We start from the raw sequence: 25,210 nt of genomic DNA on the forward strand, positions 1-25,210 counted from the left end.
AGGACGAAAAATCCGCCTAAACCTGTCGGCATGCCCCTGCCCCGGGTCTGAGCGGCGGCGGAGGCAGCGGTTGGCACCCGGCGAACAATGTATGCGGCAGCGGCTGGCAGCCCCAAACAGGCCGGCGCTCCGGCCCTGTCTGCTGACCTCTGCGTGATCCCGAGCTCTATGAATTATTGATGAGATATGAGCGTTGATTTCCCCTTTCAGGATGCAAACTCCATTATATTGTTAAAATGGCGATTTAATCGTTGAGAATAGCTTTGGTGTGGGTTTTCTCCCCCAACTCATTTGCGCCTCCTTCATTTTCATTTAACTCTCTTAATTAAATCCTTTAACAGATTTTAATCACTTTTTGGAGGGAGGGGCGGGAGGAGGGGATAGGCCATCACCACCACCACGACCAAACACGAAAACAAAACAAGCTTCCAGACCAGAAAAAGCTTCTACCTTGGGGAAATTGAAAAAAAAAAAAAAAAAAAAAAAAAGGTGGGAAGGAGCACTCACCCCGCTATAAAGGCCAAGCAGGGGAACAAGTATCAAAAAATAAACCAGCCATCCGGGGGCTGGGGCACCCTAACTCTGACTGGAAAAAGTCCGTTGGGCCTGGTTGGGGGTAGGTTTAATTCCTACACCCCCCCCCAGCCCCTCCGCCGCCCCAGGAGATTTGGTGTGGGGTCCGACTGTAGAATAAGTCTCATACCTGCTGAGAAGTGCAGGGACTGAGCTGGGGAAGGCCATTGGATTCTTATGGGGGAATGACTCCCCAATCTGGGCCCCAGGGACCCTTGAGAGATTTGTCCCTACTCCCTAAGGAGCCCCAATTTCTCCCCTCCCCCTCCTGGGTTTCGAGGCGGTGTCTGGGTTAATTAATATGGATGTGTAACAGTGCTGCAGTGATCAATAAATCCGGGCCTGAAATCTGATTACTCCTAGAATCTCCCAAAATGAAGGGAGTGACCAGTGGGCTCTCCCCTACCCAAAGGGAGGGGTTCTCGCCAGCACTGGCCTCCGGGGTTGGCCCAGGTTGGCCCCAGACTGTGAAGTGCAGGAGCCTTCTCCTCTCAGCCCCCGCTGCCGTCTGCCTGTCTTCTCCCCTGCTCTGAACCTCGGCCTTCCGTCCGCCCCAGCACCCAGACCCCAGGGATAAAGGGCCATAAAGGAGCTTCCAACGTGGCTCTCCTCCCCACACCCTGCCTCCCCAGCCCCCGGCGGATGCCTCCTCACAGCCAGGGAAGGGTTAAGTGTCCCGGCTGCTGCAGTTATGGAGAGGAAGCCAATGAAATATGGGCCCTCGGAACTCCAGGCCCGGCTGGCTTTCCTGTTTACACTTCTTTATACTTCCTCCCACCCCTGCAGCCAAGGAGAAACAACACAACACAAACAAACAGAAAAAACACAACCGAATAAAACAAAACAATCAGACTGTCTACTGAGTGATGGTCAGGTCGGCCTCCGAGGGGGAAAGGGAAACTTTAGCCTCAAAGTCCTGCTGCCGCCTCCGGGCCCTGCCCCGAGGTGAGGGTGCGGGCGCGAGGACCTGGCCAGATGGCACCAGCCGGCAGCTCAGAAGGCTGAGACCTGAATGGAGAGGAAGCCGCTGTGGCTGGTAGGAGAGGAGGGAGGGAAACGCCCCAGAGAGACTTGGAGGATGTCTGGAGGAAGGTGGGCGGGAAGGGTAGGGGTCTGGGGCAGAGGACAGAGCTCCTTTGCACCAGAGACCCCCTCCTCACCTCTCATCTCCACCCCAAACAGGTCCTTGTTGGGGTTCAAGGAAGACAGTTATCCAGAGACTGTTAAGCAGAGAAGAGGAAAGCCTCCTCCAGCACCCGCTTAAAGCAGAAGACTTTCCGAGCCGAGCGGCATGGCCTCCGCAGCGGAAATGGGCAATCGGCCTGCTCAGGCTGCTCTAACCACGCCGGAAAACCTGTCCAGATATGCCCAGCAGCTGTCCCTGGGCCGTAGGCCCTACACTCTTTATCAGAATTTGCAGAACTGACGTGGGAGAGGGCCAAACACTCTTCAGGGACGCAGGCCTGGTGGTATGGAGTTTGGGGGGGGGGGGGGGGGGGAGCTCACAATAGGATAGGGCTTCCCAGGAGGCCCCAGGTCAGATTCTGCCCCAGATGCAGCTTCCTCCACACCTCACTCCACTCCTCTGCCTTATCCAAAGTGGGAGCCCATAGAAGCTGTGGCCGACATGTATCAGCATTTGATATTATAACACAAATATTATATTTGGTGCTGGGACTCTGTTGGGAGAAGAGCCTCCTTCCCCAAGGGTACAAATGCCCCCCACATCATTCCTGGGGAGACGTGTCTTCACATCAGGGTGAGGACCCCAAGCTCCGGGTCCTCTCCGCTCTCGCTCTCGGAGCCTGTGCAGGCTCGCCTGTGAGTCAGGCCTGTGCAGGGATCCGAGAGCGCGGGAAGCAGAAGGTGGCTGAGGGAGAGGACGGAGGGAGAGAGTGGGAAGGTCCTTGAAGGGGAAATGGAGGGGATCTTGTGACCCTCTCCTTGTCCCAAAGACCAGAAGCGTCTGAAGGTGCCACCTGTCCAATTCCAGGCACTCTCCACAGGAACTGGAAGCAAGAGCTGGCAGGCTGGCGAAAGCCGGAGTGACTTATTTGACCCAATAAGTCTCAAAATTGGGGGGGGGGTCAATTTGGTGGAGAAGAGGCCTCTGGTTTTTAGAAGGGCAACTTATCCCTGGAAAATAACAGGCTCCTGGGGTCGAATAGTGAAACCCTTTGGTGTGTGGGGCAACAAAACAAAAGGGCGGTCAAGGATCTGGTAGCGAGAGAAGAGAAAAGGAGAGGATGGAAAAGAAAGCACCTTTCCAGTTTTCTCTCCCAGCTCCAGCTCCGAGTCCCTTTTATCCCTCCCAGCACTTGGGTCTACTTTCCGGAGCCAGTTTTATTTGCGGAAGGATTTTCCGGGACCTACTTAAGCATCTAACCCCTCTAGGCAAGGGGAGCCGCTCTCCCCTTCAGCTCACTGCTGCTCTGTCCGCTCCCCACTCTGAGCTCAGGACCCTACTTCGAGCCAAGCAGAAGGGTAGGCTTGGGGCCAACAGGCCGAAGTGGGGTGCAAAAGGGCTATGCTCCCCATCTTGGATAATCCTGACGAGGCTACAGAGAATCAGAGGCACCCCTTTCCTGGGGTTCAAAGACCTGAAAACCAGAGAATATTCCAGTGCAAGGCAGCTGCATTCGCCTTCTGGGTGCTCTTTCTCAGTTCAGATGCACCCAGATAAAAGTGCCCAGCGGCGCACCCCAACACACCCTAACAAATGAACGTCATCAAGTTTCTTTCCGGGGGTGGGAGACTTCTGTCTGAAGCCCCAGCAGTGAGTTGGCCCCCGCGAGGGGCCCTTCTTTCAGCAGAACACACCCCTCCTTCTTACCTCCCAAATTCCCAAGGACCCTGAGGAACCCACACAGACCCTGTCCCCCCACAAAGAGGCAGACAGGATTGCAAATAAAAGCCAGGCGCCCCAACCACTGAGGCCTTATTGAACTGAGTGCAACACCCCCCCCCCTTGCATTCAGACACCCCGTTTGTCAGATCTTGGTGCAAAAAAGCAGACCAGATTTTGCCCACGTATCCTACAGCCCTGCCCGAGGAGGCGAGATTTCCTTTCCCAGTTTCAAGCCCCAAAACTGCAAGGAGGGAAAAGCAAAAGCTGGAAGCCACTTACTGCGGGAGAGCTGGGCCTCCGCCACCGCCACTGCCTTCTGGGCTGGGAGAGCCCTCACCTACCTCTGCCCCCTTCCCCACCACAGCGAGCAGTTAAAGTGTCACTTAACATTCTGGAGAATGTGAAATATACCGTGCGGTGTCAACTCCCCAAAACCATAAAACTAACTTTATGGACCTCACGTGACTTTCTCGAGCCAGTGAGGGGTATCTGTCTGACTTCTCCGCGATTTTTACGATCTAACTTCGAGATAAAACCCCTATCCATTTGACATCTAAATGTCATAGCGACTTTTGGGATAGTTTGCTATGGACAAAGGGGGACAAAGTCAAGGGGTGAGGGGCAAAGAGGGCCCAGTAGAGCCTCCAAGACCCTCTGCTGCCTCCTCACCAGCTTCCCCTCCCCCCACAAGTCCAGTCAGAAGTTGGGCCAAGCTGGAAGGGATGTGCGGGTAAGTGCTCAGACTTGACTCTTGCTGCTCAGGGTGGAGGCTGACTTGGATGGAGGAGGACTGGGCCCTGGCCTAGGCCAGGCTGACTGGAGGGGGAAGCCAGGGGTCTTCCAGGAGGGACCCCCCCAACTCCAAACCAAGAGGAAAGGTCAGTTAGGCTCCTGGGGGGAGAGAGAGAGAGAGCCCTCCATAAGTGTAGAGAAGATTGAGGGTGAGGGAAACCTCTGAAGTCCAGCAGATTTTTTATTTATTTATTTTTTTTTGTGTTAGTGGGTGGCAGAACTGAAATGGGATTTGGAGCAGGGGACAGGGGAGCTGGGTACCCCAGTACCACTCCCAACTGGCCAGGGGCCTCCTGCTCAGAACTTAGGCCCAAATTGCATCCCCTGAAGAGGTTTCCAGGGCCTTCTCTGGCCAGCTGGTGGGAGACCAGGGTGAAGGCCAGCTCAGCCTCTCTTCGCCCCAGCCCCATGTGGGGTTTCTGGGCCTGTCCCCGGTGTACAGGCCTGTCCTCCGGCCCAAGCACTGCTGAGCAGGCCAGGGGCTTAGGTCCTTGAGAGGGGCTGCTGGGGAGCACCCTGTTTTCCGTTCCCTGCTCCCCAGACCTATCTAGACCGGTCTAGGGTGTGCCCAGCGATGGGAGAGGCAGGCCCCTCAGAGAAAAGACGAGTGGAAGGGCAGCGGAGTAGGGGAAACATTTATTTGACTTTAAGGGAAGCTACAAACAAATACCAAAAGCGAGAATCACTGAGACAGGCCGGCAAAGACAGATTTCACGCGTAGCACAGCACCCACTCGCTCACTACAGATAATCTTAGAAGCAAAATGGATTGGGGGGGGGGAGGCGATGGGTCTACCCAGAGTATCCCCATATTTACAAGCTTTAGGCCTCTCTACACCAGGCCCATGGATTCACGGAGGAATACACAAGACATTTTACACTGAGGATTCTTTTTGTCTCCGTACACTCCCAGGCCTGTGGGGCCTACCCAGGCAGCAGGAACTCAAATCTCACTCTATACCTTCCCTCTTCTCAACATCACCACCGCTTTGGTCCTCCCTGGCCCCTTCCCTGCCCCGGGGACCAAGCCACCAAGGAGGGACTTGGGCCCAGGGAGCGGAGAGGGAGGAGGAAGAGGAGGGCGGAAAGAAACACACAGTTATGGACTCCACGTCCTTCCGAGGCCAGCTCAGCTGGGCCCGGCGCTGCGGCACCACCCCACTTCCACCCCTGCTGCCCCTTAGAGAAGTTTCCAGCTGAAAACTCAACATACAGCCATCATCCTTTTATAAATAAGTTAGACGGACAAGGTGGGGAGGGAGGGGAGAGTTCACAGTTACACATGCGAGTTTTTTTTCTTTTTCTTCCTGGGGGAAGGAGTGCAACCACAGACACGAACATTCAGAAACACTGGTGGATCTGGCGGAGGGGGGGCGCGGAGGGGAGCGGGGAGCATGGAGGGGAAATAATAATTATCCTTATTATGAACAATAATAACAAGATCGATCAGTCCAGGAGAGAGGGGGAGCCACAGGAAGATCTAAGACCAAACGGAACATGGTAACACGAGGCTGGGGCGAGGCCGGCGCATGGGATCCAGTCCCCAGCGGGCAGCGGCGGCTGCGCGGGGAGGCCCGGAGGGGCCGGGGCCAGGGCTGGGGACGGCTCGGAGGGGGCCGCCCCGGGGCTCCTCCCAGAGGACTCAGGGCTGGAAGGCGCTGCCGGCCGTGGCCAGGCTCATACTTTTCAGTTTGTTATCTTTCTTCCACTTCATGCGGCGGTTCTGGAACCAGATCTTGATCTGGCGCTCGGACAGGCAGAGCGCGTGGGCGATCTCGATGCGCCGCCGCCGGGTCAGGTAGCGGTTGAAGTGGAACTCCTTCTCCAGCTCCAGCGTCTGGTAGCGGGTGTAGGCGGTGCGGGCCCGCTTGCCGTCAGGCCCGGTCATATCTGGAGCAGACAGAGCAGAGCCGCGAGGCCACGTTATACCCCAGCGAAGGGAGATGGGGGGGGGGAGCCCCTGGGTGGGAGAGGGGGGCGTGGAGCAGGACCCAGGCGTCCCCGGCCCCCAGCTCACTGCACCCCCAATCCTCCCCACTCCAGAGGCCCCCCGAATGAATTCAAGCTCGTGCTCTGCACCCTCTTCCTCCCGCAGCCCCGACTTCCGCGGGCAGCGAGGCGCCCGGCTTTGTCTCCGGCTCCCTCCCTGCGCCTCACCCTCCGCTCGCCGGGCTCGGGCGCCCGCGGCCCCCCGGAGGGAGGAGGGCGGCTGCACTTTTGCCCCGGGAAGCTCCTGGACCGCCTGGCCCTCCTCTGCCGGCGGCAGCCTCACCCTTTCTGTAGCAAGCAGGACCCTTCCCCACCTCCCAGGACCCCCATCCTCCACCCCAAAGCTGGTACAGCCGGGCGAGGAACACCCGAGCCGGGTCTGGGAGCAAATAATTTTAAAAATATTCCTCCCAGCTAAACGCCCTTCTGTGGCTCTGTCCCCGGAGCTGGGAGGACTCTCTTAGAGACTTCTGCCCCCCTGGAAAAAATTAATAAAGCTATCTTTGAGGAAAGCCAACCTCTCCTAGCCCCCCCCCCCCCAACACACCATCCCCAAACGCAGAGAAGGGACGCCCGCCCGGGAAGACAAAAAGAGAGAGGAGAGAGCGGAATTACCGTGGCTGATGTGCAGCTTCCTCATCCAGGGGAATATCTGCGGAGTCTGCCCCTCGGGCGCGGCCGCGGAGGTGGCCATGGGCTCCGGCTGCGCCCGCGCCAGGCTGGGGCTGCTGAGCTGGCTCGCCGCTTCCTCCGGCTCCGAGGACGCGCTGGCCTCGTCTATTTCGGTGAAATTGGCGCCGGAGCTGGCCGGGGTCGCCTGGTCGGCGGGGGACGAGGCAGAGGGCTTGGCGCCGTGGCTGTCGCCGTTGGTGCAGGGCAGGGGCTCGGGCGAGGACAGGGAGCAGCTGGACGCCGCGGCCGCCGGCCTGAAGCGGGGCTCCGGGGCGGGCGCCGGGAAGGCGCGCGAGCCCTCGCCCACCGCCCCAAAGTGGCTGGAGGAGGCCGAGGAGGAGCGGTTGACGCTGAGGTCCATCCCATTGTAATTGTAGCCGTAAGAGCCGGTGTGCATGGCAGCGGGATCCCTGTAAGAGCCGCTCAGAGAGCTGCCACTGCCATAATTTAGCAACTGATAGTCCGGGCCATTTGGATAACGCCCCGAGAAGGAGTTTACAAAGTACGAGCTCATTTGGGTGATTTTGGAGGGCTTGATTTGTGGATCGTGGTCGTTATAACCCCGTGCTTCACGATTTATGATGTATTAATGAATTATAGCGATGCACTGTACTTCGTTTTGCTATGTATGCGGCCAAATATGGGGGGGGGGATGTTGGAAGGGGGGATGGGGGGGCGTTAGGGAATCACGTGCTTTTGTTGACCAGTCGTAAATTCTCACTGATGACCTCAAGAGGTAATTCATGCTCTATGGTTACAAATAATGACGATCCGAGAATCGTTAGGGCCGATTCAATGCGAGCCTCCGAGAGAGGGGGAAACAAGGAGGAAGGGGGAGACGCAGGGAGAGGGTTGGCGGCGGCCTCTGAGCAGAGCGCGCCACCTCCCGGCGATCGGCGGGAGCGCGGGCCGCGGGCCGCCATGGCGGCGCAGGCTGGCTGCCTCCCCGCCGGCTCCCCGCGAACCCGGCGAGAAAGAAACCCGGCCGGGTCACCCCGCAGGGCTGGTTGAGTCTTTGACAGGAGGGACCCCTTGGAGCCTGGACGCCCTTTCTCCGGAGTGTGGAGTATTTCTCTCTATGTGTGTTCTTCGCCCGGTCATTGTTATTTTAAACTCTGGATGAGGTGACCCAGCACGGAGCTGCTTTTCCCTTACTCTGGTTTTTTTTTTTTTTTTTTTGCAAGTCTCCGAGTAGGGCGCAGAAACAGGAGATAGGGTGGGGAGATGTGTGTGAAAAACAGTTATTGGCACGGAATGCCCACACCCTCACCCACCGGCCCGGCCTGCTTCCTAACCGGCTGCGGTGGCCCATCCACCGCCCTCGGGCAAGCAGGCAGGGCTGGGCCGAGCGTCGGACGGAAAAACTTTCGCTTTTCCTGTGTCCCTTAGAAGTTGGGGGATCCTCTGCTCGACCTCCTTCCCATCCTTAGCCCAGCCTGGGGAACGGCAGAGCCGGACAGGGACCCCAGGAGGAGCCTGGCTCAGGCGAAATGGCCTAGTTTGTAGGGAAAAACGGAGCCTGTGACTGCATCAGGCGGGCGTCTGGGGTCTGGTTGGAAAGGAGGTTTTCAGAGCTGGGGATCAAGGCAGGAGCCTCTCGCCTCGGCCCCAGACGCCTGCTATTGCGTTTGGAGGCCCCTCGCCAGCGTCTGGGCACTTTCTGAATGTGCCCCGCGGCCAGTGCCTTTTCAGGGAAGGGGGTCCAAGGACCAGTGCGCGCTGGGCGGCCAGAGACAGCCGCAGCTGGGCCCTTTCTGCCGATAGGCTATTTTCTTTAAAAATAGAAAAAGGGAGAGAGAGACAGGGAGGAGGAAGAAAGGAAAACGGCGTCCACAGCTTGCGGCCTGGGCGCGGGTGGGGGTAAGAGAATGAGTCGTTTTGGGTAGATTGGAGGAGACCAGACTGCCCTCCCAACCTGGCTTCCTGCTCACCCAGGGTTCCCAAGGAAGAGAAAGCCGTGCCCTTGTGCCAGCGCCAGGCCTGCCTGCCCGTGGCTCCGCATTCCCCTCCTTGTCACCGAACTCCCACTTCAGGCAGGAAAGGCAGCCCGAGCTTCCAGCGGCGGGGAAAGAGAGATCGCAAGACCCTGATTTGGTCTCTGGAGCCACAAGCCAAGAGCCCAGGGCCAAGGCCAGCAGAGATCGGGCCAAGTGGGCAGGCCAAAGGCCACGGCCTCCTCGGAGGACCAGAAGGCGCTGCCCAGGCCGAGTCCCTCCTGGCTCCGTCTCCACAGGGAGACGGCCCTGCTGGGTCCCCCCAGGCGGCACCGAGAGAGGCCGTTCAGAGAGGGCCGGCTCCAGCCTTTATCTCAACTGTGACTTGAGTCCAGCCGGGCCTGGGGGGCCCAGAGCGCCCCGAGTTTCCGGCCCAGGGCCCCGCAGGGTGGCCCGGGGGTGGGGGCGTGGCCGGGGAGAGCAGAGGTGACCAAGCGGCGCGTTTTTTTATGTCTTTATTATTATTATCATCATCATCATCATTATTAATAATATTAATATTATTACAGAAGTATTTCACGTCCAGAGAGCTAAGACAAGACTACAAACACAACACATAGAAAATTAATAAAATAGAACTTTGTTTTCTTCTCAGGCTCCTCTTCTTGCTTCTAGGTAGTATGTGCTCCTTCCAGTGGCTTCGGGGCGGGGGACGGGGCCAGAGGTCTGGGGTCAGGGAGTCTTCGGGGCCCCCGCTGAGGGGGCTGCGAAGCTGCCATTGAACCGTGCACACGGGGGAACGGGGACCGCATGAGATGCACACGGACAAGAGTGTGTTTTGCTCTGCTTCCAGGACACCTCGAATGAGTCCGGCCCTCAGTTCTCACGGGGCGGGGGGAGGGAGCCGGGGCAGGCCGAGGCGGGTTCCGGGAGGATGGAGGGGGCCGAGGGGGCCGGTGGGCTCAGGCTTGCACAGCCTCCCTGCACCCCCAGAGAGCTCTGCGGGCGGGGAGCGTCCGGGGAGCCCCGGGCCCCGCCCGTCCCGTGCAGGAGAGCGGGTCCCCCGGCTCCCCCGCCCGCGGAGCCTCCTCCAGCTCCCCGATGCCCTCGGCTGCCCACAGGCCTCTCCCCCCGGGCGCCCCCGGCCTTCTCGGCGCCCTCACTCCGCCGGCTTCTCCTCCTCCTCCTCCGCGCTGAGCTGGGCCGCGCTGAGCAGCTTGCTCTCCTTCTTCCACTTCATGCGGCGGTTCTGGAACCAGATCTTGATCTGCCGCTCGGTCAGGCACAGGGCGTGCGCGATCTCGATGCGCCGCCGCCGCGTCAGGTAGCGGTTGTAGTGGAACTCCTTCTCCAGCTCCAGCGTCTGGTAGCGGGTGTAGGTCTGGCGGCCGCGCCGGCCGCTGGGCCCGAAGGAGGAACCTGGGAGGCAGAGAGGAGGTGCTGAGGCCTGGCTGGGGTCGCCTTTCCCACCCGGCCCTCCCGCGGGGGCTCCAGCGCGTCCCGAGGTGCCCTGGCCTCTCGGGGCCCTGCAGCGCCCCCTCCAAATCCCCCGCGGGCCTCCGCGGCCTGCGCCTCCCTCCGGGCCTTCCCGTGTGGGCGGGGAGGGGCAGTTTAAAATCCCACCTGAGCCGGGGGAGGGGGGGAGGGGCTGGAGAAGGGGCGCCCAGGTGTGTCTCTGGCTAGCTGCCCCGTTTCTTTTCTTACATCTGGCTCCCCCCCCTCCGCCCCCGGTGACAGATTCCAGCCCTTAATCCGTAATGACGTGGATCGATCCACCGTGGGCATTAACGGCTCCTCACTTTCTTGTCCCGCTAATGGACATCAATTTGGGACTTAAGGCCGACAAATAATCCAGCCTGAGACCCAGGCGCCTGCCTCTCCCGCTCGCCCCCTCCTCCGCCCCCTCCTCCGTCTGCTCCCACTCTTTGGCTTCCCCTTATTCTGCCCCCCCTTCCTCTGACTTCCGCCCCTTTCCTGGCGCCTCATCTTCCCCCAGCCCCCCCCCCCTCCAGGGAGACAGGCCGGGACGGCTGCCCTCTCCCTCGCCAGCGTCACACCGCCCCCCTTCCCGTGACGCACTCGGTTTTCAGTGGAACTGTCTTGGGGTGGGGGGGGGGCCCCGACCAGGGCTTGGGGGGGGGGGCAAGGGAAAGCCAAGCCCGTGGCTGCGACCTGTGACCCGCAACCCCGGGTTGGCCTTGCCCCCGGAGCGCCCATCTCGCTCCCCAGGCTCAGAGCGCGGCTGGGACTTTTGCAAACTTTCTAACTCCTGAGGGCGAGAGGGCAGAGCAGGGACCCTGTCCGGGCGCCGCGACTTCCCTCCGATCCTCACCGGGACGCCCAGCCTGCACCCAGGGAGGGAACGGGGGCGGGGAAGGGGGCCTCCCTGGTTCTGCCTCCCCTCCGGGGTGGGTGCCCGGGGGACCGCGGCGGAGCCTCACTCACTGTTGCACGAGTTCATCCGCTGCATCCAGGGGTAGACGGGCGCCGAGCACTTCTGCTCCTCGGGCTCGCCGCCGAACACGCTCTTGTCCTGCGCGCAGTCGGGCTTGCGCGGCTCGGGGTGGAAGGGGGGCGGCTCGTCGGCGCCCGAGAGCGCGCAGGCCGCCGCCTCCTTGTCCCGGTAGAAGGCGGGCGCCGGGCCGTAGTCGCAGGGCGCCGCCCGGCCGTAGCCGCCGCCCGCGGGCGGGTAGTAGGAGGCGGCGGCGAAGCCCTTGTCCTGGCCGGGCGCGGGCCCGTAGGGCGCGGGGTAGTGGCGCAGCGGGTCCGCATAGCCGGAGGAGTAGAGCGGCAGCTGGCCCAGGAAGGACTCCTGCCCGCCGGCCAGCGTGACGACGGGGAAGGTGGAGTTCACGAAATAGGAGCTCATCGGGAGGAGGCGCGCGGCCCGCTGCTGCGCCGGCTTTATGATTTGTTGTGTTTTATAGTCCGAGCACCGCGCCTATTAGGAGTATATCTGAGATTGGGTTTTCGCGGAGGGGGGATGGCGAGGTGCCAGCGAGGGCCAGAAGGAAATACAACCATCTGATCCAACACTGACCAATGGCAGAGGCAGGAATTGTCAAATAGCACCCAGGAGGAGCGCAGCCCGCGCCAGGGACCCGCGCACAAACCTATCAACCTTTTCCCCCCCCTTTCCTTCTCCTCTCTCTCTCTCTCTCTCTCTCTCTCTCTCTCTCTCTCTCTCAATTCCCCCCAACAACACGACGCGTTCTGTTCCATCTACGTAGGATCTGCCAGAGGGACGTCTGTGCGGGAGGAGGGAGCTTCGGTTGAGACCACCTCATCCCCCAAGTGATTAAATAACTACACCCCTCCCTCCCCACGCAGGATAGGGAAAAGTTAATTGTGTTTTCAGAAAAGTTAACCCCTGCGTTGCTTGAGCCCCATTCCCTCCAGGGAAGAGTGGGCGGCCGCCCCTGAATCACAGATCTCAACCCAGGAGGAGAGAGCCAAAGGCGGTTTATTTCTGGTTTTGTGTTGGGGAGAAGCGTTCTCCACTCACTGGCATCCTTGCAGAGAGAGGGAGGGGAAAAGGAAACCATCACTTTCCCAGGTTTTGAAGCCCCACCCCCACCCCCTTGTCTCTCAGATCTGCTCTATCTGCTCTATCTCGCCAAGCCTGGGGTTATTTCTGCTTCTCCACAACTCTCAGGGTCTGAGAGGCAGGCCAGAGCCTGGGCCAGAGGACCCCAAAGGCCGGCAAATGGGACGAGGGTCTGAGCCTAACCTTCTCCTCTGGGTCTGCAGCTAGGTTAGGAGCCTCCTGGACCAACCACTACGGCTGCTACCTAAGACATCATGCCTGGCTCTAGTATGTACCGGCTGCTACCTAAGACATCATGCCTGGCTCTAGTATGTACCGCTTGCTCTTGGCACAGGAAGGGGCACTGGGGAGAGGGTCTGGCCAGCTCCGCTAAGGGATAAAGAGAGGACGTGTGAGGGGCACCCCCCCAGCCTAGGTTTGTCTGGTTACTTATCCTGCCTGCCACCTTCACCCCCACAGACATAAGAACATCCGGGGCTACAGATTCTTAGGAATCCAGCTTGTCTCAGGAAGAGGGTACAGGAAAGAACTTGGTCCTCCTCTGATTTGGGGTCCTCAAACCCTCCTGATATTTGAGGCCATTAGAGACCACCAGGAAAATAGGGTGGCACCTTTTCCAAGTCTCTCCAGAAGCTGGCAGTTCTTTTTAAAAATTCTTTCCCAAGACTTAATTTTGGTTTTATAAGAGGGAAGAGTCTCTGGGTCTCAGCAGGCAGCTCAGCACTGTCAGCCCACATCCCCTCTCCAGATGCTCGCCACCCTCTGTCTCTCTCAGCATCTCTACCATCCCTCACACCCCACCTCATGTGTGTGGCACAGCTTCGCTGCAGTACCGGCCTGAGTGTGCGGGAGCGTGTGTGTCTCTGGCTCTCGCATCTAAAGAAAATGAGCACTGAAGCCAGGCTGGAAGGCAGCACAATGTGTTTTCAAAATTCTAGTGTTCCCGCAGAGGAGGGAAAGGCTGTCCACCTTCAGACCTGGAGCTGGGAACGGGCCCCGGTATGGGACAATGTCTGCTGAAGGGGCCAGGCCGCGCCTCCTCTCTGCCTTGCTCTTTGGGCTCCTGTCTGGGGGCCAGCTCTACCCCCTAAAGATGGGACAAGACACCAGGGACAATGGCAGAGGGCTGAGTTGGTGACTAAGGGTGGGGACCTGTTTGGTTGAACTCAGGACAACATCTAGGCTGCACCGTCATGGCCAAGGGGTGGTCCCTTCCTAGCCTGATGCTGCAGTCGTTTTATCAGGATTTAAGGACAATAAACCCAAGCCTTCTAATGATGGGGCATCATAAATGTTTCCAACCTAGCTGTGACCAGCCCTGTAAGTGTTCCAATCTAGCTGTGATTGGGCCCATTCCCACAGAGGCACGTGGACCCTGTGGGCGAGGTGAGCGAGGTTGAGGGCGGCTGTGTGCACCCCCCTCCTCCCCTGCCACTGAGGCTGGGCCTTGGGTTTCAGCCCTCCCTGTGTCCTTGCTGGCCACTATGTCCCCATCCTGGGACTGGGTGATGTAAGCTTGCCTGTGGAGTCTGGACAAAGTAAGATTCCCCTGTGATCGAAGCAGGAAAATATCCCCCTTATCCTTAAGAGTCACAGCCCCAAATTACCCTCACCTCTGCAGGTTGCCTGTCATGAGCCGGAGCCGAAAAGGCAGGGCCTGGGCGCCTGTAGTACGGCATGAAAGGAAATCGCGCCTCATCGCTCTTATCTAAACCCAGAGGTATTTATGAGCGTTTATTCCTCTGATCCGTTTGTTTGGGAGAAAGAGCAGGCAGGCAGAGCTGGGCCAGAGGCCGCCTGGTTCCTGGAGCCAGGTCTCTACGGCTCTGTCTGTGGTTCAGTCCACTGTCCCATCTGTCTGTCTCCGAGGGGGGATATGTAAATACACAGCAGCGGGCACAGCCCGGCTGGGTGGGGGGGGGTCTCTCCCTGCTTCAACCAGGAAACGTGTACGGGGGTGGATAGAAACCTGTACCACGTCTTAAGGACACAACAGAAGGATGCACAGAGACCTCGCAGGCGGGGGTTAGTTCTCTGTGCTTCCCATCTGCAGCCGTGTGGCCGCTCACACATTCCAGCTCCCAGGGAAATGCCTCAGTTGTGCTCAGCTCGGGAGGAAAATTCCCCAGCACCAGCCAGCCCAGGAAGGGGTATCTGCCTGTGTGTGGGGGGAGAGGAGGGGAGGGGGGTTGAGACATTGTCCAGGCTTCCCCTTTCCTCTCAGCTTCAAAGCGCACCCCCCCCCCCCAGCTCTTTGGGTTGTGGACACCCTCCCTCACTCCACTTGTAACTCCGGCTGGGGTGCGGCAAATAGAAATATAGAGCTACCCAATTCTGTGATTCTCTGGGTTCGGGAAGCAATGTGATGGCTCCCAACCTTTGCGAGCTGTGTAGAAGGGACGGGGCCTGGAAATGGGCAGGTCCAGAGCTCGGGGCAAGGACCTCATTTTCATATGCAAATGAGCCACCTTGTCTCCGGTCTCGGGGTGGGGAGGGGAGGGCTTCGGTGCTCAGTTCCCGCTCCCCCCTCCGCCACCCCCAGGCCCCCCAGCGCTCTAGGAGCCCCGGAGCGTTTGAACCCTCTGTACCCGCCACCTTCTCCTCCTCCCCACCAGACCTTAGGGTTGCCCACAAGAAAAATCCCCCGAGGGGCCCCTACCGGCGGGGCGCGCTCCCTCGGGGCCTCCCATACGGGTCGGGCCTTCCAGCCGCAGGAAAATCTCTCCCGCGGCGGAACCCTGGAGGGGCTGCCCCTGCAGCCCAGGCTCCCGAGGCGCCAGGGGTACGGGGGGAGGGGGGTAGCCCCGGCGTTTGCCCCCCGCCCCGCCCGCCGGGCCCGCCAGCGCGGCAGCCCCTCCAGCTCCAGGCCAGACCCCATAACACCTCGGCCCGCCCGGCACCGCAGGCCATTTCCTGCAGCCCCCGCCCAGGAGCCGGGGCCACAGCACCTTGAAAGGGATGGCCAGCGCTTCCTCCCGCGGCTTGAAAGCCCGAGCTAATCAGTAACCGGAGAGACCGGGCCCACATCCCAGCGAGGCGCAGGGCAGCCGCGGACCCCCGCCCTCGCCGCCCTTCTGGGAAAGCGGGTGTGCGGGTCCGGCAGGAACGAAAACCACAAAGGTCCGGCTCCCCAGTGATTGATCTTCACTCCCACTCCCAAGCCCCCCCCCCCCACACCCACCCATCCCCACAGCATCTTGGTCGGTCATTTCGCTCGAAACGATTGAGAACGAGGGAGGGGGCCCGCACTCACTCGCAGACACCGACAGTTTCCAGAAAATTAGGCTCCATTCCTTCGCCACCGATTCGCCCGCCAAGGAGCTGGCAAGACCCACCAGCCGACCGGGAGAACACAGACCCGGTTGTCTTTTGACTGCCGGGCCTGCGCCTCCCCTGCCGGCCCCTCCCTTGGCCAAAAACACACCAAATAAACCTGGAACAGCCTTGGCCTCGCATCTCCCGAGAGGTCGGGGGATCCCCTCCAGCGCCCGCGGGGGTGGGTGGGGGGCTCTCCGGTTCAGGGCCCCCCGCCCGCGGGAGGCAGGACCAGTCCCTGTAAATATTCCCCAGAAAAAGCCGCTGCCCCGCCAGCCGCGAGGTTCGGAGCCAGGGTGGGGCGGGCGCGGGGGAGAGGACACTTGTTCTCTAACGCACACCCGGGCGGGCGCGAACCGGGATCCAACGGGGAGTGACCGGGATCCATCGGGCCCCGAAGTCCCCGAATCCCGCCAAGCCTAAGCCAAACCCCGCCAGACCGGGCTCGGGGCGTCGGGCGCGGTACAGGCAGCATCGCGCGCGGGGCTGGCGGCGCCGCGGCCGCATGTCTCCGAACGGACGGTAGATGGCAGCAAACCGCATAATTTGGATCCAGGCAAACTGAGGGATGATTTATACCCCGCGGCCGAGACTGCAGGAGAAAAAGACCTTTCGTCTGGGTGGGTTTGGGGTTTTCTCCCCTTTGAGAATAGGCTCCGAGTGCCGTGGGGGATAGCCGAGAACTTCTCCGGCTGTGCGCAGCGCGGGGTCCCTCCAGACACCCCATCCCGGCCTGCTGGGAGGGCCTCCACCTGGGCCTCCAGGGACCCCTCCCTGGCCACAAGTGGCTGAGTCCCTCTCGCCCAGCTCAGGACCAAGGGGGCCAGGACCCCGTACACAGCCTCCTTAGGCAACCAGGGGCCCGAGTCTGGACACTCGGCCTCTGGTCTGTAAAAAGAGAGAAGCAATCACCTCATCGCGCAAACCAAACTGAATCAATCTCTTCAAAGTCGCTTATCTCTTGGCTTGCAGCTTCCTCAGAAGCTCCCTTACTCTATTTTAAGTCCACACCCAGAGACCTGCACCGCCTTCCACCCCCACCAGCTACTCCAGGAATCTCCCTCTCCAGCCCAAAGCGTCCCCTTCGCCCCCAGAAGGCCTGGCTGGGGGGTGAACTCTGGCGCCCGAGGGACAGGACTAGCTGTCTGAGCTCAGCGCCAGGCAGCTCTCCAGCCCAGACACCATTAGGCCCCCCAATTGGGTTTCCTTTTTATTTTCTTCTCCTTTAAAAAAAATTTTTTTTTTATTTACAAGCCTTAATCAACACACAACAGCTTCTTCACAATCACCAGGTTTAGATCCAGGAAAGTTTGAAATGGTTCAACATCCGTTATGCAAATGGCAATGTTCCCCCTCCACCGAAATTCACACACCACCCCCCCCCAAACCAACAAAACACAAGGAATAGCAACGGCATCGCACAGAAACCAGCACGTTGTGACCTACCGCGTTAAAAAACACACACACAAAAAAAACACACAAAACTGTCTCCCTGCAGAGCAAGGCTGCCTCCTTCGGGAGTGGCCGGGGACCTGGGCGATCTGAGGCAGGCTGGGGGAGGGGAGGACCTCCATCTAGATGCCTCCACTTACAGCCCTTTCATTTTAAATGTTTCCAAAGAGACATAATGAGCAAGTTTCTCCGTAAATTGTCCTTTCTGTCTCTCCCCAGCCGCCTCCTGGCCCTCCGCGGCCTCTGCGGAGATCCCAGGCCCTCCAGAGACCAGGACGGCCCTTGTGCCAATGCTGCCGGGAAGCTGCCGACACCGAACGGGCAAGAGATCAGCACCCGGGCCACTGGGGGGAGGCCAGAACGAGGGAGGGATGGGGGAGGGGGTGGAAGCGCAAACCCACAGAGGCTGGAGCCACCGGCTTCTCCGAGTGCCCTGAAGCCCAAACCCCCCATCCTCCCTTCCGCAGCCCCCCTCGCCGGAGCCTCTCCTCCAGCTTCAAAAGGCGGCTTAAGCTCGCCTCCGTGGCCCCTTGGGTGCCTCCTCCCATCTTCCCTGCCCTCGTTCCTCCTCCAGGAAGCGGCCACCCCTCTCTCCGCTGCCGAATTTCCCGGGGAAGCCTCTCCCTGCAGCACCCAGAGGTGGGGTTCAGGCCCATCTTGGACAGGGGAGGAGGGGGGCCAAACCCAAGCCCCACCTACAGCAGCATCGAGGCAAAAAGAATAAGCAGAGAAACTGTAGAATCTCCCTTACCTTTGCAGATCTTGAGGTTTCTGTCCTCCGGTTGAAAAGGGTGGGGAGGAAGAAGGGGAAAAAACAACAAAAAAAGAGCGTTCGGTTTCTTCTTCATCTTCCAGATAATATTGTCCCAACCTGAGAGCCGTCGCTTCCCCTTCTCCGGCTTGGGAGAGAGGGTGTTTCGTTTTTTTCCTTTCCTGACATTTGCATAGAAAATGGAGTAAGTTCTGGCTTTGAAAAATGGCATCAGCCTGCAGTCCTGGGCAGATTGTCCATTTACCCTCCATGGTGGCTAAAAATCCCAGATCAGCCAGGAAATGAACTTAGGAATTAAAATTATTTCAGGTCCTCTCTTTTGTGTAATTCCCACCCTTCCTTCCCCCCTCTCTCTCTCTCTCCTTGCCTCTCCCCCTCTCTCGTCCTCCCTTTCCCTCTCTCGTTTGCTTGATCGAACTGATAGTGAAGTGTAAAAATATCAAGAGGCTGGAGCCCTGAAGGACGACAGTGCTCCGACCTAGGTGTGGTGTCCAAAAGAATGCTGCAGGATAACCACCAGGGAAATGATAAAAAGTTCATGTTCACGACCGCCCGGCCACATGACCGGCGCCGGCCAATCGCTGGATTCAACCACTCATAAACTTCTATCACAAAGTTGTAAATTTTCATAAAACAACAAGGAATTTATTGCATTTCTTCATGGCTGCTCCACCAGCAACCCTTTTCTCGGTCGCCATCTTCTTTTCTTCTCCTCCTCGCTTTTTTGGGGGAAACCCCACCCTAAGAAGGGGTGATATTTGGGGTGCTGGCAATCAGGTCGAGGAGCCACAAGGCTCCAGCGGGGAAGGGGGTCCTTTTTGGAACCTCCCGGATTCTCACAGGGGCTCTGCCCCCCTCTTCTAGTAAAAACTCACCCCAAATACTCCACCCGGGGACTGTTCAGGGGCAGTTTTGGGGTTAGTCGGGAGCAGTAGCTGGTGCTCTGAGTTGCCAATGGCATCGAGGCGAAATGAAAGCTTCTGTGCCCCCCTGTGCTTCTCCGAATGCCCCCCTCATTCCCAGCTCTATTAATGGCGGGACCCACACCGGTGAGGCTTACAGCATTGCGGGGGTGGGGGCCCTAGACCTCCTGGGGCCCTCGTTTTCCCCCCAGGGAGGGAAGGTGGCCCTGATGGAGGGCTAGGCGGATGTGTAGGAATCAGATTCTCGCCTCTGCACCCCACAAATCGGAGGAGGCTAACGGGGGATCCCTGCCTCTCCCACCCCAATGCCCACCGCCCAGGCTCCCGGGAACACTCCGTGTGCTCTCCAGGGGGTTCTGCGGCCATTCACGGGGGAATTGCAGACTCCGGGGCCTTTTACTTACAAATTCCAATCAAACAGATTTTCAAACGCCCTTCCCTTCCCATCCTCTCCCTTCAGCCTGCCGACTGCTGCTCTTTCCATTGAAATAAAACCCCGGGGTTTCTCAGCGAATACAGACTAAAACTCGGTGGCACCGGGGATGCCAGCCTCCGGGGCTTTGTCCCTCAATGAGGGAGGAAGTTTTTGGAGCAAAAGCGACCCCAAGAACAACAAAATCCACATCGTTTCCCAGCCCCCCGCCCCTGAAATCCTCCGGTATTTTGAATTAGGCTACTCGCGCCCCAATTCCAGAAACGAAATAACTTCCCCGCAAATGTTTCTCTTTTCTCTCTCTCTCCCTGAGCTCCGGAGGAGGCCGCAGGTTGCCGGCGGCGCCAAAAGCGAGCCGAACGGCACCGAAGAAGCCGCCGGCGAAGGGGCGGGCGGCGCCGCGGGCTCGGGCGCCGGGCCGCGGCCACACCAGCCGGTAAATTCGCGCTGCCCAGGCTCCGCTTCTCTCCACTCGGCCCCCAGCCCCCATCTTCAAGTTTTACCTGGGTCACTGTGTTCATTTAGAACATATCAATGAAAGTCCGTGGAAGATAACATGCATGGAAATAAAATAACCGAATAGATCTCGCAGAAGCTATCTGCCGCGGGAGCTGGCAGCGCCTGGCGTGGAGGCCTCTCCCCGGATTCCTGCTTCTGGTCTGGCCTCAGCCCAGCGCCGCCCCGGAATGCCAGGAATCGCGGTGGAATCGGGTGGTCATTTTCCCTTTCCTTCCGCTCTCCCTCCGCTCGGGGCCCAGCACTTTGCAAGTCAGCTGGGGCCCTGGCGGCCCTGCCCAGCCCTCGGCCTGGGTGCAGGGCCCGGTGGAGGGAGTCTGTGGGCCTGGTGTGAGGGTTTAGTGAGGTTTGTCTTGGGATCGTGTGTGATGGAGCATGTGGGCCCGGGATGTGTTTACTTGGGGGAGCGGGGAGGGGGGGGCAAATGTGAATCTGTGTGTTTATACGCCAGCGTGTGAATGTACACTGGCATGCATCAATGTGTCTGGGGGTGAGTGTGAATCTGTGTTTGCTCGTGAGTGTGTGCGAACATGAATGCGTGTATCTGGGCACGAAGCTGGGATGTGAGGACGCCTGGGCGCGTGTGTGTGAATATATAAAGATGAGTGTTTCTTTGTGGCTGTGTATGACAATATAGATTTCTTTCTGTGATTCCGCCTATAAATATAGGATGGTATGCGTGTATGTCATCGTGTGTGTGTGTAAAAAAATGGAGAGGGAATGTGTGTATGATGTTGGATTCACTAGTTGGCAGCCCTCAGAGCAGGGGCACCAGGAAAAAATGTTTTGAGACCCAGGGCAGAAAGAAACAGGCCGACATCAGACATGACAGGAGAGGAGTGCTAGACTGAAAGGCTAGCCTGACCCACGCCCTGCCTTAGGGAGACACAGAAAGCAGAGCATCCGTTTGTTTTTAAATTGCGTTTTATTTCTCCATTCTTCAGATACACACAAGGTAAAGAGGACCACAGGGCTGGCGGGAGCAAGGAGTGAGGGGCAGGGCAGGTGCGCGAGGACAATGGAGCTAGTCAGTGGGTCCTTGGGGCTCCCTAAGGCCCCATGGGTGCCTCTACTGGGAGGGTGGGCTCATGGGGGCGGGGAACAACACGTTAGTCCAGTTAGTCCAGACCCACAGACCACAAAAGACAGCATCGAAGATGGGGGGGGGGGGCTTACAAAACAGCAACATTTTTACAAAGACCTTACAGTAGCGACATAGAAAAGGGGAGGCAAATTCCAGAAAGCTATAGAGCAGGTAGACGGTGTCCTTCCCATGCTGTACAAACAGACCCGGTGGACTTTCCTATAGGTAGTTTCTGTTTTCAGTGTTAAGCAACTTGTTTCAATGTTAAGAAATTTCACCTTCTCTCCTTAAAAAAAATTTTTTTTAACTGTTTTCCATTTAAATAGGGTTTCCTCCCCTATTGGATCTGAGTTTCCTGGTTCAGTTCCCAAAAGCTGGGCTTCTTTCTCCCTCTCTCCCTTCCTCATCTCTGTCTTCCTCTGCCCCTTCTCCCTCCCTCACTCCTCCTCATCCTCCTCAGCCTCGGCCTTGTCCTGGTCAGGGGCTCCGGGGCCCGTGGTCTTGTTCTCCTTCTTCCACTTCATGCGGCGGTTCTGGAACCAGATCTTGATCTGCCGCTCGGTCAGGCAGAGCGCGTGCGCGATCTCGATGCGCCGGCGCCGGGTCAGGTAGCGGTTGTAGTGGAACTCCTTCTCCAGCTCCAGCGTCTGGTAGCGGGTGTAGGTCTGGCGGCCTCGCTTGCGGTCGGCCCCTGCGCACAGTGTTTAGAGGGGAAAAATCAGTGCGTGCGGAGGAAAAAGGCCAGGAGAGTGCCCAGCTCCCTCTTAGATTTGGAGTCAGTGGTTGGAGGAGCCCATTTTCCCATGAAACCAAATTTTCACTTTCTGTACCCCGGCCTCTGCCCGCCCTCGTCCTCGGTGTGCAGACATTTCTACAGGGAAGGGGGAGGCAGGCAAATATTTTGCGGGCAAATATTCCCATTTTCCGGCTAAGAAATCTCCCAGCCCAGGGCTTCTGAGCCCAGCGTCTAAACTGCTGCCTGCTAAAGGCCCAGCGCCTGAGGGGTGTATGTGGGGTGAAGGGACCCTCATCTTTCCACCACCTCCAGAGCCCACCCTCAAGCCCTTGGGTGCTGGCTCTGATGGTCTTGGGGGTAGGGGGCAGTGGAAACCATGTGAGTGACCCTGATAGGAAGCACTAGGCCTGGCCTGAGTGCTTTTCCCAAAAAGGAAAAGGGACAAAGGACCCTCCTGTGTCCAGTCCTTCCCCTCCTTCCCTACCCCCCACCTTGTGGAATGGGGAGCTGGTGAGAATTTACAGGTTTCCTTGGAGCATGGAGTTGGGTGAGAGCAGCTGCGCTCTGAGGACTGTTTTCCAGTGAGTGGCGGAGGCTCTCACAGGGACAGGCTGTCCTGCCTGCCCACCTGCCCACAACGTAGCCCTCCACAGCCATCGGTGGGCCTCCAGGAGGGCACAGGGGGACTGCACAGACCGCAGCCTGGGTGGGGGGAGAACATAAAGTATTTGGGTGATGGGGGCCGAGGGCAGAGGAGAGCCTCCCAGGTTAGGCCCCAAGCCCTGAGGAGGCTGGGGGAGGTTGAGCTGGGGGAGGAGCTGGTGCCAGCCCTCCGGGAAGAGGCTGGTGGGAGGAGAGACCAGGGGCCCTAATTTCAAACCAGATAAAAGCCAAGCTGAAGTGTTTACGAGCAGAAACATTGGGACTTTGATGAATGAACTGGAAAGGCAGTTGAGTTATGGGGCAGGTAATGGGGAGCGTGACCACCAATACGGATGGGGCAGGAGCTGGTCCTCTCCTGGCCCTCAACCCTGGCTGGATGGGGAGCGTCTGACCACAAGTCTGGGGCCTTTCTGGACCTTGGGGTTGACCGCTGAGGCCGGGGCAGCCTAGGAAGAATGTCAGGGAAAGGCCTGCCAGGGAACCAACTCCCTGGAGCACCCGGACTCTGGGGGTCCTACAGCAGCTGGCTCAGTGACCTGTACTTTCTAACTTTGGATTTGGCTCTGTCAAGTCCTAGTGCCTCCCCCAAGAGGACAGGCACCCTTCTGGAATAAGACCTGCAGGCTAGTTGGCCAGTTCTGGGGGGTGGGGGAGGGTGGTAGGAGCCCTAGGAGGGGCACCTGAGTAAGCCCGTTGTACTCCCATGAGGCCTCTGCCCCTTTCTCTCTTTCCCTGCCCCCCCTCCCAAGTTCACTGGGGGGTCAGGAGCCTCATCTCTCTTGGCCTCAGCCTGCCCCCTCTCTCCACCTGCCTCTCCGGGCTCTGGGTCCCAGGCTGGATCCTAATCCCTCACACCCCTTCCTCCCTCCCGCCAGCCTCCAGAGCCCACCTCTAATGGTCCAGAAGGGAATAATGGGGGAGCGGGGTTGGCTGGGAAGGAAGGGGGAGGGGAGAGCTCATCGCTGCAGCCCCCTCCCCTAGACCTTATCCAAGCTGAGACTGGGGGACACACCCAGAGCTGAGATCCCCAGCGGGGGTAAGGGGGGATGGAGAGGGGCGGGGGGGGGGGGGAGAACCCTAATGGCTATTCTCTGCAAACCCCAGCCTTCCTCCGCAAGACAAACGGCCTCTTCTCCGGCCTTTGCGGGCGCGGCTGATAAATATTTAAAGCTAAAAGGCTGAGAGCGAGGGTGGGGGACGAGCTGGGGGATCCGAGCGCTGAGCGCTGAGCTGTTGGCGGAGAGAGAGCGAGCCGCCCGGGAGCAGAGCGAGGAGCCCGAGGGCGCCCAGCAAAACTGGGGTGCAGGCGGCGCGCCGGGTCGCGGCCAAGGGGGGTGCCGCGTCCCCAGGGCCCACCTCCTGCCGGGCCGGGGGGCGGGGAGCCCTGTGGACGCGGACAGGGGCGCTGGGCCGGGAAGGGGGCGCCTCCCGGGGCCTGTGCCCGGGCCCCTGCGGCTGGGGCGGCTCGGTGCGCGGCGTTACCTGAGCTTCGCATCCAGGGGTAGATCCGGAAGTTACTCTCTGCCGCCAAGTCCGCGTCCCTCTGCTCCTTGGCGGCCTCGCCGGGACACCCCCCGGAGAGGCTCTGCTCGAAGGGCGCGCAGTGCATGTTGAAGGAGCCCGGCTCGAGCCCGTAGCCGGCCGCGTAGACGCCGGCGGCGGCGCCCTGGCCCGCCAGGCCCCCCCCGCCGCCGGGGTACAGGCCGGGCACCGAGGCGGCGGCGAAGGGGGCGCCGGAGCCCGCGCCATAGCCCGGCCGCTGCGGGCTGGCGGCGAACGCGCACGAAGTTTGTTCGGGGAAGGCGCCGGCGGCGAACACCGAACCTGCGGCCGGATATTTGGAAAATAAAGCGTTCGCATAATACAATGAACTCATAATTTGGCCGGATGATTTGTAGGCAGGGGCGTTTTAGTGTCGGTTTTACGAGATTCCTTGATATATTACGGAATTAGAGTCCAGATTTACACCAAAAAGGACCCCCTTTTTTTTCCTCCCCGGGGCCACGTGACCCCGCCCACGTGACGCGCCCTCCGCCAATGGCCGGGCCGCCTCCCCACGGCTCCGGTAATGGGGAAAAAATTGTGTGGCGTTGGATTTATATAAAATATGATCAATAATGAATGGGTGGGGGGGAGACGGGCCCTGCGGATCGGGGCCGGGGGCCCCGGGGCCGCGGTCGGCCCCCGTGGGCCGGGAGGCCGCTGGCCGGGAGGCGGGATCCGGGGAGAAAGGCGCTGATGGCCGGGAAATAAATAACCTCGGAGCCTCCCGCGGTGTCGGCCCTCCACCCCCCCCCCCCTTCCTTCCCAGGCCGCTGCCCAGCGGGAAACAAACGCGGGGACCGCACGCCACGGGGCGGGTGGGTGTGGGCGGGTCAGGTCTTTATGAATCCGGACCAGGCCGGCCTGGCTGGGCCTTAGGCTTTGGGGAGGGACTCAGCCCGGTCCCCCTGAGTGAGGAGCGGGGAGGGGGGAGCCTGGCGCCCGGACCTAGGGCAGGGACGGAGCCAGACTCCGTGGCTGTTCCTTGGGGCGCCGGATCCAGCCCACGGCGTTGGGTGCTGCGTTTTCTGGTGGCTTAAAGCAAAAAAGGGTTTGAAATTTTTTAAAAAAAATGTTTTTAAAGGAAGAGGGCGGGTGGGTGGGGAGAGAGAGGAAGGGAGGAGGGCGGCCCGGTGCACTGCTCTTCTGGTTCCGGGAGGCGGATGCCTGCGTCCAGCGCCTGCCCGGCCGCCGCCGCCGGAGAAGCCGAGGGAGCGAAGGAAGGAAGGCGGCGAGCCAAGACCTCGGAGCTGGGCCTGGGGGCCCGGTCCCAGCGAGGGGGAGGCGGGCAGGAGCATCTCCCTGCTCCCCCGGCTCCCCCCTCCATCAGAGTCCGGAAAAATAAAAATATTCAAGCTCGTTCAGTAGCCCTGCACTCCTCCTGCGCCCCCTCCCCTCCACACACACACACACACACACA

The 25,210-nt window shown here is 59.7% G+C and overlaps 4 protein-coding genes and 1 long non-coding RNA gene across 5 annotated transcripts in view; 1 reads left to right on the forward strand and 4 right to left on the reverse strand.

Annotated features, from left to right (window-relative positions):
* The window catches only part of HOXB3 (homeobox B3), a 55,292-nt gene extending 36,562 nt beyond the window's left edge, over nt 1-18,730 (reverse strand). Inside the window, exon 1 of the mRNA XM_045586067.1 lies at nt 17,873-18,730. The gene's annotated coding sequence lies outside the window, so the exon portion shown is untranslated. The remainder of the gene's footprint in view (nt 1-17,872) is intronic.
* On the forward strand, nt 2,885-11,170 carry LOC123652904. The gene is made up of 3 exons (XR_006742463.1): nt 2,885-2,895; nt 10,465-10,474; nt 10,955-11,170. It is a non-coding gene; the product is annotated as an uncharacterized LOC123652904 (long non-coding RNA).
* On the reverse strand, nt 4,834-7,851 carry HOXB5 (homeobox B5). The gene is made up of 2 exons (XM_036451008.2): nt 6,817-7,851; nt 4,834-6,102 (listed from the first exon to the last, which is right to left on the reverse strand). Exons 1-2 carry the CDS (start codon nt 7,385-7,387, stop codon nt 5,855-5,857), a joined length of 819 nt encoding a protein of 272 aa, XP_036306901.1. The 5' UTR covers nt 7,388-7,851; the 3' UTR covers nt 4,834-5,854.
* Nucleotides 9,132-12,610, reverse strand: HOXB6 (homeobox B6). Its single transcript, XM_036451010.2, has 2 exons — nt 11,253-12,610; nt 9,132-10,226 (listed from the first exon to the last, which is right to left on the reverse strand). Exons 1-2 carry the CDS (start codon nt 11,674-11,676, stop codon nt 9,967-9,969), a joined length of 684 nt encoding a protein of 227 aa, XP_036306903.1. The 5' UTR covers nt 11,677-12,610; the 3' UTR covers nt 9,132-9,966.
* Nucleotides 18,731-20,671: 1,941 nt separating the features above from the next.
* On the reverse strand, nt 20,672-24,410 carry HOXB7 (homeobox B7). Its single transcript, XM_036451011.2, has 2 exons — nt 23,731-24,410; nt 20,672-21,540 (listed from the first exon to the last, which is right to left on the reverse strand). The coding sequence occupies exons 1-2, from the start codon at nt 24,122-24,124 to the stop codon at nt 21,287-21,289; spliced, it is 648 nt and encodes a 215-aa protein (XP_036306904.1). The 5' UTR covers nt 24,125-24,410; the 3' UTR covers nt 20,672-21,286.
* Between the last annotated feature and the right edge of the window lie 800 nt (nt 24,411-25,210).

Source organism: Pipistrellus kuhlii, unplaced genomic scaffold (assembly GCF_014108245.1).
Source record: "Pipistrellus kuhlii isolate mPipKuh1 unplaced genomic scaffold, mPipKuh1.p scaffold_m20_p_22, whole genome shotgun sequence".
Taxonomy (NCBI): domain Eukaryota; kingdom Metazoa; phylum Chordata; class Mammalia; order Chiroptera; family Vespertilionidae; genus Pipistrellus; species Pipistrellus kuhlii.

What these genes read in the sequence shown, in the direction of transcription:
- HOXB5 (XM_036451008.2), bottom strand. Translation starts at nt 7,387, where the DNA reads ATGAGCTCGTACTTTGTAAACTCCTTCTCGGGGCGTTATCCAAATGGC. An exon ending in GAAGCTGCACATCAGCCACG is followed by an intron (nt 6,103 to 6,816) that starts GTAATTCCGCTC and finishes TGTCTGCTCCAG; the next exon opens with ATATGACCGGGCCTGACGGC.
- HOXB7 (XM_036451011.2), bottom strand. Translation starts at nt 24,124, where the DNA reads ATGAGTTCATTGTATTATGCGAACGCTTTATTTTCCAAATATCCGGCC. An exon ending in CCCCTGGATGCGAAGCTCAG is followed by an intron (nt 21,541 to 23,730) that starts GTAACGCCGCGC and finishes CACTGTGCGCAG; the next exon opens with GGGCCGACCGCAAGCGAGGC.
- HOXB6 (XM_036451010.2), bottom strand. Translation starts at nt 11,676, where the DNA reads ATGAGCTCCTATTTCGTGAACTCCACCTTCCCCGTCGTCACGCTGGCC. An exon ending in GCGGATGAACTCGTGCAACA is followed by an intron (nt 10,227 to 11,252) that starts GTGAGTGAGGCT and finishes TCTGCCTCCCAG; the next exon opens with GTTCCTCCTTCGGGCCCAGC.